Raw genomic sequence first — 13,982 nt, 5'->3', positions numbered from 1 at the left:
CCCTCTGTTCTCTTGGGGGGAGGCAAAGTACAGCCACAGGGACACTTGCAAGGATAACCAGCAGAGGAAGAGGGCAATCATTATGACTGCAAGGACCCAGAAGGGTAGGCTGGACCTGGTCATCTGGCTTTGTCTTAATTCAAGGCCGCAAGGATGAGCAGCAGATGATTATGGCCAGGGGGAGAATGAAGCCAAGGACAAAATGGCCAGAGATCAGCATTTGGTACTGCGGAATGATGATCTCCCTCCACAGCTGGTAACGCCCCTGAATTTCATTCCACGGGTCATAGTGGTTGAAGTAATAGGTGACCCCTTCTACCCAAACTGTTTTCTTGAAGACCAAGTAGGGGATACAGAAGGAGACTGCCAAAAGTCAACCTCTCAAAGCCCCCAAACTGCTTTAGCTGGTATGAGATGGTTTTGGGGACTAGATTGGCAAGAAGATCACAACACAATAGTCCATGGAGATGAGGATCAGAAGGAAGACACTGGCCGGAAAGTTAAGGATAGACATGGTGCTATTTAGCGTACAGAGCATCAGCCAAAGGGCTAGTGGTCGTGCAGAGCCACAGGGCGAACTGGAGACACAGCGAGAGGATGATGGTGAGGTCAGCCACGGCCAGGTTGAGGTACCACGCTGTGTTGACTGTGCAGGGCGTGTAGAAACCAGCCACCCAGATGACAAGGCCATTGCCAGACAAGCCTAGGAGGAAAGTCACTATCATGGAAAAGATGGCAAGAGCAGACTTCACTATTAATGCCTCCAGGCTCTTGCTTATGCTGTTCTTGCTGCCTAGAATGACTCCCCCACACCCTTTTCTATTGGTGAATTCCTGCACACTCATATTCTAGTGGACTGAGTTGCTTCCTCCTCTGATTGTTCATAGTACGTGGTATATGCTTAATTTCAGCAACAATGCCTATGTATCAAATCACTGTCTCAATATATGTCTTAGAAATCACATCTTATTTTACTTTTACCATCTAATATCTTAGGCAAAAGATTTAATCTCTCTGAGTGTTATATTCCTTCTCTTTATCATGGATATGTAGTATTAATACCTTATAGCATTGTTGCTAAGCTCTAAAGGGATAATCCTGTGAAATACTTGGAAATATATCTGATACATCAAAAATACTTGATGATGTTTGTTATTATTATTTATGTTGATGTTATTTTGGTTGTTCTTATTATTTTTCATTTGGTTTATACTAGCCATTCCCTAAGCATTTGAAGAGAGCAACTTGAGGACATGTAATAGGGTTTGTCTTTCTAAAATCCTAGAATTCTTTTAGGGTAAGAACCCAGGATAAGAACACTTTTTACTTACCAGGAACTTGAAGTTTGGTGGCTATGTGTCCAGATAATTGAAACTTTTAGGAAATGTAACCTTATCCTTGATGGAATTTCTGTCTAATATTTTTAAACAAATATTTTTTAAAACACCAATAAAAGAGTGCATAAGCATAGTTGAGTTTGATATTAATTATAACAGTAATACCTCATGTTTATGGAATACAAGGTAGAGGGCACCTTTAACCTCTCTGTTGTCCTGTACTTTGGTGTCAGAAGCATGCAATAATAGCACTCTGAGATACCACATGAAATAGAGACTAAGGAAACAATAGAAAAGATCAAAGAAACTAAAAACGAGTTCTTTGAAAAGATAAACAAAATTGATAAACCTTTAGCCAGACTCATCAAGAAAAGAAAGGGGAGGGCCCAAATCAGTAAAATCAGAAATGAAAAAAGAGAAGTCACAACTGACACCACAGAAATACAAAAGACCATAAGAGACTATTACAGGAGACTACTATATGCCAATAAAATGGACAACCTAGAAAAAATGGACAAATTATTAGAAAGGTACAATCTCCCAAAACTGGACCAGGAAGAAATAGAAAACATGAAAAGACCAATTACAAGTTCTGAAATTCAATCTGTGATTTAAAAACTCCCAACAAACAAAAGTCCAGGACCAGATGCCTTCACAAGTGAATTCTACCAAACATTTAGAAAAGAGTTAACACCTATCCTTCTGAAATACTCCAAAAAATGCAGAGAAAAGAACACTTCTGAACTCATTCTATGAGGCCACCATCACCCTGATACCAAAACCAGACAAAGATACCACAGAACAAGAAAATTACAGGCCAACGTTACTGATGAACATAGATGCAAAAATACTCAACAAAACACTAGCAAACCAAATCCAACAATATATTAAATGGATCAAACACCATGATCAAGTTAGATTTATCCCAGAGATGCAAGGATTCTTCAATATCTGCAAATCAATCATGTGATACACCACATTAACAAACAAGAATAAAAGCCATATGATCATCTCAATAGATGCAGAAAAAGCGTTTGATAAAATTAAACACCGATTTATGATAAACACTCTCCAGAAAGTGGGCATAGAGGGAACAAAGCTCAACATAACAAAGGCTATACATGACAAAGCCACAACTGACATCATACTCAACAGTCAAAAGCTGAAAGCATTTCCTCTAAGATCAGGAACAAGACAAGGATACCCACTCTTGCCACTTTTATTCAACATAGTACAGCAATCAAAGAAGAAAAAGAAATAAAAGAGATATAAATTGGAAAAGAAGTAAAACTGTCACTTTGCAGATGACATGATACTATACACAGAAAATCCTAAAGGTGCTACCAGAAAACTACTAGAACTAATCAATGAATTTGGTCAAGTTACAGGATACAAAATTAATACACAGAAATCTGTTGCTTTTCTACATGCTAACAATGAAAGATTAGAAAGAGAAATTAAGGAAACAATCCCATTTACCATTGCATGAAAGAAGAATAAAGTACCTAGGAATAAACAGATGTAAGGAGGCAAAAGACTTGTTCTCCAAAAACAATAAGATGCTGATGAAAGAAATTGAAGATGACACAAACAGATGGAAAGATATACATGTTCTTGGAGAGGAAGAATCAATATTGTTAAAATGACTATACTACCCAAGGCAATCTACAGATTCAATACAATCCCTATCAAATTACCAATGGTATTTTTCACAGAACTAGAACAAAGAGTTTTAAAATTTGTACTCCTGCTTTCTTTTGATAAGTGTTAGCATGGGATGCTCCCCCCGCACCAGTTACTTTTAATCTATAAGTGTCTTTATATTTAAAGAGGTTTGTTTTTATATGTAAACAACATATAATTAGGTCATGTTTTTTGCTCTACTGTGAAAATTTATGTCTTTTAATTGATGCATTTAAGCCACTGATATTCAAAGTGATAATTGATATAGTTGGATTAATATCTACCATGTTCATTACTATTTTTTATTTATTTCTGTTTGGTCTTCCACTGTGTTTCTGCCTTTTGGGGTTTTAATTGAGCATTTTATATGATTCTGTTTTCTCTCATTTCTTAGCATATTAGTTATACTTCTTTTTTTTTAAACTTTTTCTAGTGGTTGCCCTAGAGTTTGCAGTATACATTTATGACTAATCTAAGTCCACTTTTACATAGCATCATACTACTTCATGGGTAGTGCAAATAACTTATAATAACAAAGTAATCTTAATTCCCCCCTCCTATCTCTTGTATCATTGCTGTCATTCATTTCACTTTCATATATATGCATAAATAAGTATGTAAGAATACTAAATATATATATATATATATATATATAAAACATATATAAGCAAATACATTGTTGCCATTATTATTTTGGACAAACTGTTGTTTGTTAGATAATTAAGAATAAGAACAATAAAATTTTAATTTTACCTTTATCTATTCCTTTTTTGATGCTCTTCCTTACTTTATGTAGATCCAGGTTTCTGACCTATATTATTTTCTTTCCCTCTGAAGGACTCTTTAAAAAACATTTGTTTCAAGGCATGTCCACTGACCACAAATTCTCTCAATTTTTGTTTGTCTGAGAAAGTCTTTATGAAGGATAAAAGCACTCATGAAGGATAATTTCACAGAGTATAGAATTCTAGGTTGATGTTTTTTTTCTCTCAACACTTTAAATGTTTTGGTCGACTCTTCTGGCTTATATGGTTTCTGAGAAGTCAGATGTAATTCTGTCTTTGTTCTTCTCTAAGTAAGGTGTTTTTTTTTTCCTCTGACTTCTTTCAGAATTTTTTCTTTGTCTTTAGTTTTCTGTAATTTGAAAATGATATGCCTGGGTATCGTTTTTGGGCATTCACCCTGATTGGTGTTCTCTGAGGTTTCCAGATCTGTGGTTTGGTGTCTGACAATAATTTGGGGACATTCTCAGTCATTATTGTTTCGAGTATCTCTTCTGTTCCTTTCTCTTTCTTCTCTTTCTGGTATTCCCATTACATGTATGTTACACCTTTTGTAGCTGTCCTAGAGTCCTTGGATATTCTGTGTTATTGCTTTCAGTCTTTGTTCTCTTTGATGTTCAGTTTTCAGGGATGGTATTGATATATCAATTAGCTCAAAGACTCTTTCCTCAGTTAAGCCCAGTCTACTACTAAGACCATCAAAGGCATTCTTCTGTCTGTGACAGTGTTTGTTCATTTTTATCTCTAGCATTTCTTTTTGGTTCTTTCTTAGGATTTTGATCTCTCTGCTTACATTGCCCATCTGTTCTTGCATGCTGCCTAGTTTATCCATTAGCATCGTGAGTATATTAATCATATTTGTTTAAAATTCCTAGTCTCATAATTCCAACATCTCTGCCATGTTGAATTCTGATACTTGCTCTCTCAGTTTCTTCAAATTGTCGTTTTTGGCCTGCCTTGTAATTTTTTTTTTTTTCTTACAGCTGGATATGATGAACTGGGTAAAAGGAACTGGTGTAAATAGGCCTTTAGTAATGAGGTGGTGAGGTTTTGGGGGAGGGAAAGTAACATTTCGTCCTACGATCAGGTCTCAGTCTTAGTGAGCCTGTGCCTCTGGATTGTGGGCTGGAGTTGGGTGTTTCCCTTCCCCAGATCAGTTAGGCTCTGATGATACTCCAGCTGGTTAGGCTCTGGTTAACTAGCTTTCCCTGATGGCAGGCCTTGTTAAGAACAAAGTGCTCTGGTATATTTCAAATTGATTCCTTTTCCTCCTTGCTCTGCCTGAAGCCCAAGAGATTTTTCTCTGATATTTACTCTGGAAATCTTGTTGAGCTCTTGGAGATAGATCTCATAATATTGTGCCTCTCCCCACCCATGACTGAGTCCCTCTGGAGTTTTTAACTCCCAGAGTTGTCCATGCTGAGCTTCCAGCATTTCTTCAATTATACTTCAGGTTTTCCTACCCCAGCACTAGGTCCCCAGGTGGTTTCCACTCCTGAGTCTGCGCCGCTAAGCCGGTGACTCCTTGTAATCACCTGGCTTTCTCTCCAGTCTTGGGGCAGTTTACCTGGTGTCCTCATGGGTCTTATGGATCCAAGACGAGTTGTTGATTTTTTTAGTCTTTTGAGATTTTTACTTGTTGTTAGAACAGAGCAGTGACTTTGAAGCTCCTTATACGTGGAACCAGAAAACAGGTCTAGCCTTTCTAAATGCTTTCTACTATTACTGATGACAATATCTTGGAAGTCCTGTATTTGGCACCCATAGACTAGGGAATGCAGAGAGGATTGAATATTAACGCAGCCTGTGTTCACCAGAATGCCTTCTTATTTATCCAGGTTCTGGAATGACAGAAAGATCCTGAAGGTGTCCCCCTACACTGCTAAATATTTAGGATGCTGTAAAAACCTCTGAGGATTAGAGGCTCTCAGGGCTTCCAGGGACATTAGTCACTTTGCTTACTCTGCCATCACTCTGCACGCCATCCCCCTCTCCCCAACCGTAAACACCCACACATATCTCCAAATCCAGTGTAATATAGTTTCCAAACCTTCTGCTACAGTTGAGACAGTATTTCTTTTAGCTTATCATTTGAGAAATAAAACAAGAAGCAAAAACAATAATTCCCCCACCCTCCCTTTTAACTTTGCAATTCATTACTGCTCTGTAGCACAAGCCCTGGCATAAAGAAGGTATTCACTAACCCATTGTCTGTTGTTTTGTTTTGTTTTGTAGCAAACTGTAACACAATCTCTGAACTGGCCACAAGGGGGCACTTGTGAACTGTTTTGAAAATTGATTTGGGTTCAACATCAAATTTCACAAACCCTCACGGCTTCCCGTGGTTTGGACTTACTCCTCCGTGGAAGAAATAAAACGTACATTTGTGGAGCTTCTAGAGCAGGGAGGCATATCAGACATAATCTAATTCAGCTTCTCATCCTGAAAGCCCCAGATGGCAGGACCTGTGATAGCATTACTCTTTTAAATATTGGTGAGGCACTGTGAGTTATTTTAAATATTTTTAAAAAAGAAATATTTTAAGCATTTAAATTGGTGTTGGGCACCAAGTAGTTTTCCTTTTGACTTTAAATTATTATAACTTTACTGGGACTTCCCTGGCAATCCAGTGGTTAAGACTATGTGCTTCCAATGCAGGGTGTGTGGGTTCGATCCCTGGTCGGGGAACTAAGATCCCACATGCCGCGTGGTGCAGCAAAAAAAAAAAAAAGAATTATTATAACTTTACTCATTTGATAGTCAAAACCTTAAAAAATTTGAGACCCATAGGGAAAAATATTTGTGCATCAGCATTCACTGAGTTGGAGACTTCTGCTTGTGGTACAGTCTGAGAAATGGTGGTGAGAAGCTTCACTAATTTTAAAGTGGTTTATTGCAATCTTGAGCACTTTCTTCTTGAATTAAGCTTCAGGTTAAGGAAGCTGTTGGAATCTTTTTTTTTTTTTTTTGAATTCTGAATGTCATCTTGATTTAATGCGAAATGTCAAGAACTACTTCTAAGTAAACGAACATGTCTCCTATAAGGGCCATCCAGAGGCCATTTTAATTTGCTGAAACAAATGAAAAAACCAAACAGAACGAACTTTTTCTTCCTGCTACATGTACCATCTTAAAAAAGCGATACCCAGAATTTAAATAACCTATTTTCAGGTGTTACTTAAACAAAAGCATTTGTGTAAGTATTCTTGTAAGAAAAACCAGTGGCAAACAAACAAAACCAGAGCCCAGACGCATAATTCTGGCTGCGAATTTTAAATTAGGTTTCATTTTTCTGTCCTGAAAATTCTGTTCACTAAAACTTCATAGTATAATAGAAACAGACACATAAATACATTGAGCCTCTGCATAAACAAACATTTTCAGACTTTACTCCTGATGCATTCTTCAAATTACCCGCAAAAAACTAAGTGCTTATAAAGAATGTTTCAGGCTATGCTGATGATTTAAAAACAAGCACACAACCAACATAAAAACAAAGACTCTTCCTCTTTTTCAGGAGAAACGACTTGTGTGAAGTTATCCTCTAGAAACATGTTTGCTGTCAATTCTGGGTGAACCAGGATGGCCGCTTCCGTTCTCGCTCGATGATCCTCTTGCCCTGGTCTTGCTTGGAGGGTGTCTCCCCCAAGTACAGCACCATGGTCTCCACGGTAGGAGCCTTGAAAGGGCCTCCCTCTTGCTTCCCTATCTGTCGTCTGATTTCCGCTGTCTCTTTACGCACCTTCTCATAGCAATAGCCACAGAGGACGTGTTTCTGTTTCAGGTGACCGCATTCAGGACAAACGTCTATATTGTTCTTAACTTTAATAAGCTTATGAGGGTTTCTTCTCCTACACCTGTTAACTTCAATGCTGCATCTGTTTTTGGGAGCTGCCATCCAAAAGATGTTCTCCAAAAAGCTGGAAATCTCCTTACTTCCATTGGTATCATTTGCTGGTTCTGTAAACATAGCTGGACCTTGGACCGCTAATGCTGCTCCCCACTGAGGACTGGGAAAGCCTGGCCGGCTCTGCCGAAGTTTCCGCTGCAGTTGCTCCCAAAAGTTCCGGAGGAGTCCCTGGGCTGCGGGCCACAGCAGAACCTTCCGCATCAGCCGCTGTTGGAATCTATGATCATAGACTTGGAAAGGGTAATAAAGAGGATATAATCTATCCTTTTATCTATTATAAGAACCTTTTCTACAGTAAATGTGACATTAGCTAACCTCTATTTTGGGGTTTCAATACTGATACACTAAACTGTACATTCCTGTAGTTTCTAATCGCATTTCAAGAGAACTCTCAAATTCTATTTTACATCCAAGTCTATTCTTCCTTCATCGTGATAGGTCCCCAAGTATTTGAACAATATTTTAAGGTCTCCTTGATTCGTCTTATCTCCAGGCTGATGTTCCCACATTCATTAACTGTCTCTCATGTGATCTTTCAAAAGTCTGGACACCCTCTTAATATGGGTTTGTTGTGGATTAAATATGGGTACGTGTTCTTTGCAATTCTTCCTACCGAGAAGTAGAGTGTGTTTCCTCTCCGCTCAGATCTGGACTGGTCCTATGGCTTGATTGGAATAACAGAATGTAGTGTAAAAGATGCTGTGTATCTTTTCTCACTGTTGTGGCCTCTCCCGTTGCGGAGCACAGGCTCCGGTCGCGCAGGCTCAGTGGCCATGGCTCATGGGCCTAGTTGCTCCGCGGCATGTGGGATCCTCCCGGACCGGGGCACGAACCAGTGTCCTCTGCATCGGCAGGCGGACTCTCAACCACTGCGCCACCAAGGAAGCCCGATGCTGTGTATCTTTTGAGGCTAATCATTAGAACATCTACAGTTTTAATTTTCATATCTTTCAATATGAACTCATGGACCACAAAGGCCTCTTGCAGACAGCCTGCTGCTGAGCTCCTGGCCAAAGCCAACTACAAATGCCAGTATTTTGTATATCCAGCCATCCCAGTGCACTAGTAAACAGAACGTTGCAGAAGAATGCAGTAATTTCAAAGAATTATGAAAATAATAAACTGTGGTTGTTTTAAGCCACTAAGCTTTGGAGTAATTTGTTATGCAGCTTTAAATAACTAATAGGTCCAGGTTGCAAATGGCTTCAGAGTATTAGACTCAGATCTAAATATGTTGACTGTGACTAATAGCCAGTAACAAAATAAAGTTTTTTTCTTCTTTGATTTTGACACCACAGTTGTACAGTTCTGGTAGATTTTTATAGCTGTATCTTCAGAGCCTGTGGGGTTTGAAATGATTTCTGAGATCAGAACACGTTTTGCTCATATTGATGTTAAAAAAAAAAAAAGATCATTGAAATTAGTTCTGTCTTATTTCTCAGTTCCCTCTTTTGCCAATCAAAGAATGAGTCCTGAATTTTTTTCTAGATTTGATGGAACAATAACTATTATTTTATTATTGTAATATCTACGTGTAAACCAAGGATCTGAACATGCACCATCTCAATTAATCCATACAACCATATATGCTTAATATATGATCTTCCTTTATAGGTTAATGAGCTGAGATTCAGAAAGGTGAATGATTTGCTATGGGAATTAAATGAAAGAGATTGATTAAAACTTCTCTGACCCTAGTCAAATATTCTGTTTCATCATTAATGTAAATGAATAAAACTGGCAAACTGAGGCATGAACACAGGATAAGAAGAGAACAACTTTTTTTCTCTGGAGAACTGATTTAACTAAGAGAGGTGAGGGCATCCCTGGGGTTTGGCCTGGCATAGGGAGTCAGGGCCCAAGTAGAGTAAGAAGGGCATTTACTGAGGGAACACGGAATAGCAAGAGAATCAAAGCCCTTGCAGTGAGAAGAGGGCATTTACATATACCTACATATGTATACATATCCTTTCTAGCTCTGTCCACTGGGAGGGCCTTGACGCAGGACATCCTGATTGAAATGAGTAACCTAATACCTGGATGACTCCACAATATTACTTTTCTTCTAAAAAGAACTAAGGGTCACTTCTTGGAAAAAGAGTTTATTTGGGCTGGGGCAGAGAATATTGAAGATGAGCCTGGATCATCTTGTAATACCAGAAAGCAAGCACAAAGAATGACAAGGACACACCAAAAGGCAGGCAGGCCAGCTTGCAGGGGCTTTCACTGGCAATATTGGAGACATTTTGGTTATCAAATATAATATTACAGTAATGGATGATACTCCATTTAATAAAGTAGGAAACCCTGAGTCCCTTCTGGTATTTAAGCAGAAATTGAACGTTTGATTAGGAATGGGATATTTACATAGTTTCAAAGTAACTTCCCACAAAACAATTGTTAATTAAACAGGAAAATGAGCAAAATGGAGAAGTCTGGCAGACTTCACCTTAGTCATGAGATCAAGATGAGTAGTTCAAATCGGTAAGGGGAAGAATCATGTACCAACTGATAGGATACACTGAGAACACAGCCTGGCTTCTTGCATAACCAGAACCTGCCAATGAGGAAACATCAGATGAAGCCAAACTGAGCAACATTCTACAAAAAAACTGGCCTGTGGTCTTCAAAAATTTCATGAAAGTCAAGGCAAGGCTGAGCAACTCTTCCAGATTGAAGAAGACTAAAAAGACATAATGGCAAAGTGTAATACATGATTCTGAACTGCATCCTTTTGCTACAAAGGACAGTATTCAGATAGTTGGTGAAACTTGAATTAGGTATAATTCAGTAGGTGGTAGTAAAGTATCAATGTTAAGTTCCTGATTATGGTCACGTAGGAGGGTGTCGTTGCACATAGTACCCACCAGTATTCCTTGAGTGACGGAGCATTGGGTCAGCAATTCAGTTTCAAATGGTTCCCAAAAAAATTCTTTGTACTGTACTCAGATCTTTTCTGTAAGGGTGAAGTTGTCTCAAATTAAAAACTTTATACCAGAAAAACCTCCATTATTTCTTTACTGGATACAGTGATTATCCATTCCCCTCCTTCTATTCTATAAAGCAAGCCAAAAGAAATACAGAATTCTTTAAAGAGAAAATTGTAAATAAAAATCCCCAAATATCATTCAAAATTAAGTAATGGAGAAATGGTGTTGATGAACTTGTTGGTAATGGTGGCTGCTGTGAGGTTACAATTAGGAAGCTGGAAAACAAAACGTAGAGAGGGAAATAATGGTAATCATCATCATCATTATCATATCTAACATAAATAGAATGCTCATCCTGAGGCTTGCCAGGAGCCCACTCATCTTAGTAAAAAGGCCTATCCCTCCCTGTACTTTTGGTCAAGAGTCATAGTGTAAACATTTGGAAAGGGGGAAATGATTGATAGCAGAGGCACTGAGTGAGGACCTGTAACTTGGAAAAGTAAACCATGAACTTTTCATGTTCTTCTTTGAGTCACACCCACAGGGTGAATGTGCAGTTTGGTTGTTTCTTGGAAGGGTGTTAACCTCACATATTCAAAAGCAGGCAAGGCCGAGGCCTTGACTTATTTAGTTGCTAAAGATACAATGAGCCACTTTTAGACTTAGACAATTTATCACTTTACATAGACAGCAAAGAGAAGAATAGACCAAAAGTGTCAGCTCCCTATCATCTTTGTCCCATACATTAAAAAGGATGACAACGAAACAGAAGGGGTTGGATGACTCCAAGGCCGGTTGTGGGGAGCTAATTCTACACTGCAGCTGAGAGGCTTAGGTTTTAATATTCTGCAGTTCTGTTCCAAGGGGCGTTAGGGCAGAAAGTCCCACACCTCATAGGACCTGGGCGGCAATGTCTTACAACAGCTTCCCTGGAGAGATGTGAAGGCACGTGGGAGATGGCTCATAGCAGCTACTGTAGTCCTCCCATCTTCTCAGGTTCCAGGAGGATCGCTAGGTGTTCCCCCAAGACCCAGATAAGCAATGGTTCGACCCTTCACATATGTGGATCCCTGCAAGGTTACCAGGTAATATGGTAAAGTCATAGGACTTTCATGTCATGGAGACTTTCATGTCATGGAGAATGTCTGCTAGGCACTGAAGAGCTGCCCTCTGGGAGGGTTGACATCCTTGCTGGAAGGAAGTTATAGCAGATGCAATTCTGGCCCCCTAACAAGATAGTGACATTAGCTGTGAATGTGGGACTGCAACATGGATTGGGAGTACGGGGTCATCTGGGCCCAGACTCCTCACTGAATGGCCTTTCCGCTTCCCTTACACTAATCTGCTTTACAAACCCCTATGACCAGGTTTGCCCCTGCTCAAGAACCCATATTTCTCACTATGGATCAAGTCTTGCCAGACCAAGTGGTAGTCTCATTCAGGCCGTCAGAGTTTAGTTTTTTATAGCCGTACCTTCTCACTAACTCATCTGATGCAATTCATCGATTGTTTGATTGTAAACTAAACATTTGTTTGAAATTTGCCATGGTCAGGCATGTGGATGAACAGTGCTGGAGAGAGAAAGAAGAAAGAGACTTTTTCCACACATCTTCCTTTTTAGCTTACTTACTTGTCTCAGTTAGTTTCTTAAAATAAAACATTACAAATTCTACTTTTAGTTGTCATCTTCTCTTCTTATCCAAATTTTTGAATTCAAGAACCACTTGAAGTCATCTTTGAAACATCCAGCCTGGGCAAATCACTTTTCTCCTTTTTTGAGGCTTCCTAGATTTTTACTTTGATTTGGTCTTGATTTACGTGTCATTTCCTCTGTTTCACCCTCATGGGCTCATGTTCCATTTGGATTTCCTTGCAGTGCCTCTAAAGGGGCTAAAAGTTAGCCTTAAACAACAGTGGACTGATTTTTCACTAAATAGGATTCAATCAATAGGGAAGAGAGCCAGGAACAGGTTATTATTATTTTTGCTTTTCTCCAAACTCTATAAGGTTGGTATTCAAAGCTGTGACATTTGATTGTTACATGCTTGTGTTTTCAAGACAAATTTTGAGGCTATATCCTGTTTTATTTAGGTTTCACTTTAAGTCACTTTGACCATCCAATTTACAGAAAGTAGAAGAGAAGATAATGAGCTCTACTTGGATGTCTCCAGTGTGACTTCCCAATAACTGTCTCTTTTCAGCTAGAAGAAAGAGTGTGAGATGAAAACTCAGGCTGATTCTTTTCTTTTTCTGATTTGTGTCTTGAATCTACATTCAGCTGGCTTCTTTAAAACTGTCATTCTCCTCACAGAGACAAAAAGGACACTTTATATCTTTCCATCTGTTTGTGTCATCTTCAATTTCTTTCATCAGCATCTTACTGTTTTTGGAGTACAGGTCTTTTGCCTCCTTAGGTTTATTCGTAGGTATTTTATTCTTTTTCATTCAATGGTAACTGGGATTGTTTCCTTCGTTTCTCTTTCTGATCTTTCATTGTTAGTGCATAGGAATGCAACCTAATTTTGTATCCTGCAACTTGACCGAATTCACTGATGAGCTCTAGTAGTTTTTCTGGTGGTGTCATTAGGATTTTCTATGTATAGTGTCATGTGATCTGCAAACAGTGACAGTTTTACTTCCTCTTTTCCAATTTGGATTCCTTTTATTTCTTTTTCCTTTCTGATTGCCATGGCTAGGACTTCTAAAACTATTTTGAATAAAAGTGGTGAGAGTGGGCATCTTTTTCTCGTTACTGATCTTAGAGGAAACGCTTTCAGTTTTTCACCATTGAGTACGATGTTAGCTGTGGGTTTGTCATATATGGCCGTTATTATGTTGGACTTACTGACTTGCTTCTAACAGTTTCCTTTAATATAATTAAGATGAGGCAAGAGTCATGCCGGCTTTCTTCCTGCTGTATTCCCAGAATCTACCACAGAGGCAGATCCACTAAACATGCTCCATAAATACTTGTTGAATGGCTAATTGAACTTCCACTCTGCTTATAAATTTAATCTCCACAAAAAATTCATTCGAAAAACACTTTGAAAATTAATTTAGAAATACTGGCATTCATCTCCTTTTCATTTCTTTTCATGAATTAATTTATTAACAAATGCTTACTGGAAAAGTATGTTAATTAAGTGTTTAAAGGTAAAGAAATACAAATCAGAAGAAAGGACTCAAATTCTGACCACATTATATATTATCTAAGTGACCTTGGCAATTAATTCATTGCTTCCAGCTTCAGACCTCTCATTTATAAAATGGGATAAAAGCTCTTATCTTCAGGGGTTTTATGAGAATGAAATGGATACCATATGCAAAGTTAGGGCCTGGC

General features: G+C 38.6%; 1 protein-coding gene across 1 annotated transcript; it reads right to left on the bottom strand.

The window, feature by feature from the left end:
• Positions 1 to 7,160: 7,160 nt before the first annotated feature.
• Positions 7,161 to 7,913, bottom strand: LOC101287678 (39S ribosomal protein L32, mitochondrial-like). The gene has a single exon (XM_033406844.2). The coding sequence runs from the start codon at positions 7,911 to 7,913 to the stop codon at positions 7,365 to 7,367; it is 549 nt and encodes a 182-aa protein (XP_033262735.1). The 3' UTR covers positions 7,161 to 7,364.
• Positions 7,914 to 13,982: the final 6,069 nt, after the last annotated feature.

This window comes from Orcinus orca, chromosome 3, assembly GCF_937001465.1.
Source record: "Orcinus orca chromosome 3, mOrcOrc1.1, whole genome shotgun sequence".
NCBI lineage: Eukaryota > Metazoa > Chordata > Mammalia > Artiodactyla > Delphinidae > Orcinus > Orcinus orca.
This window is presented reverse-complemented; position numbering and strand designations above follow the sequence as displayed.

Excerpts from the sequence above, each read along its gene's own strand:
- LOC101287678 (XM_033406844.2), bottom strand. The coding sequence starts at position 7,913 with ATGCGGAAGGTTCTGCTGTGGCCCGCAGCCCAGGGACTCCTCCGGAAC.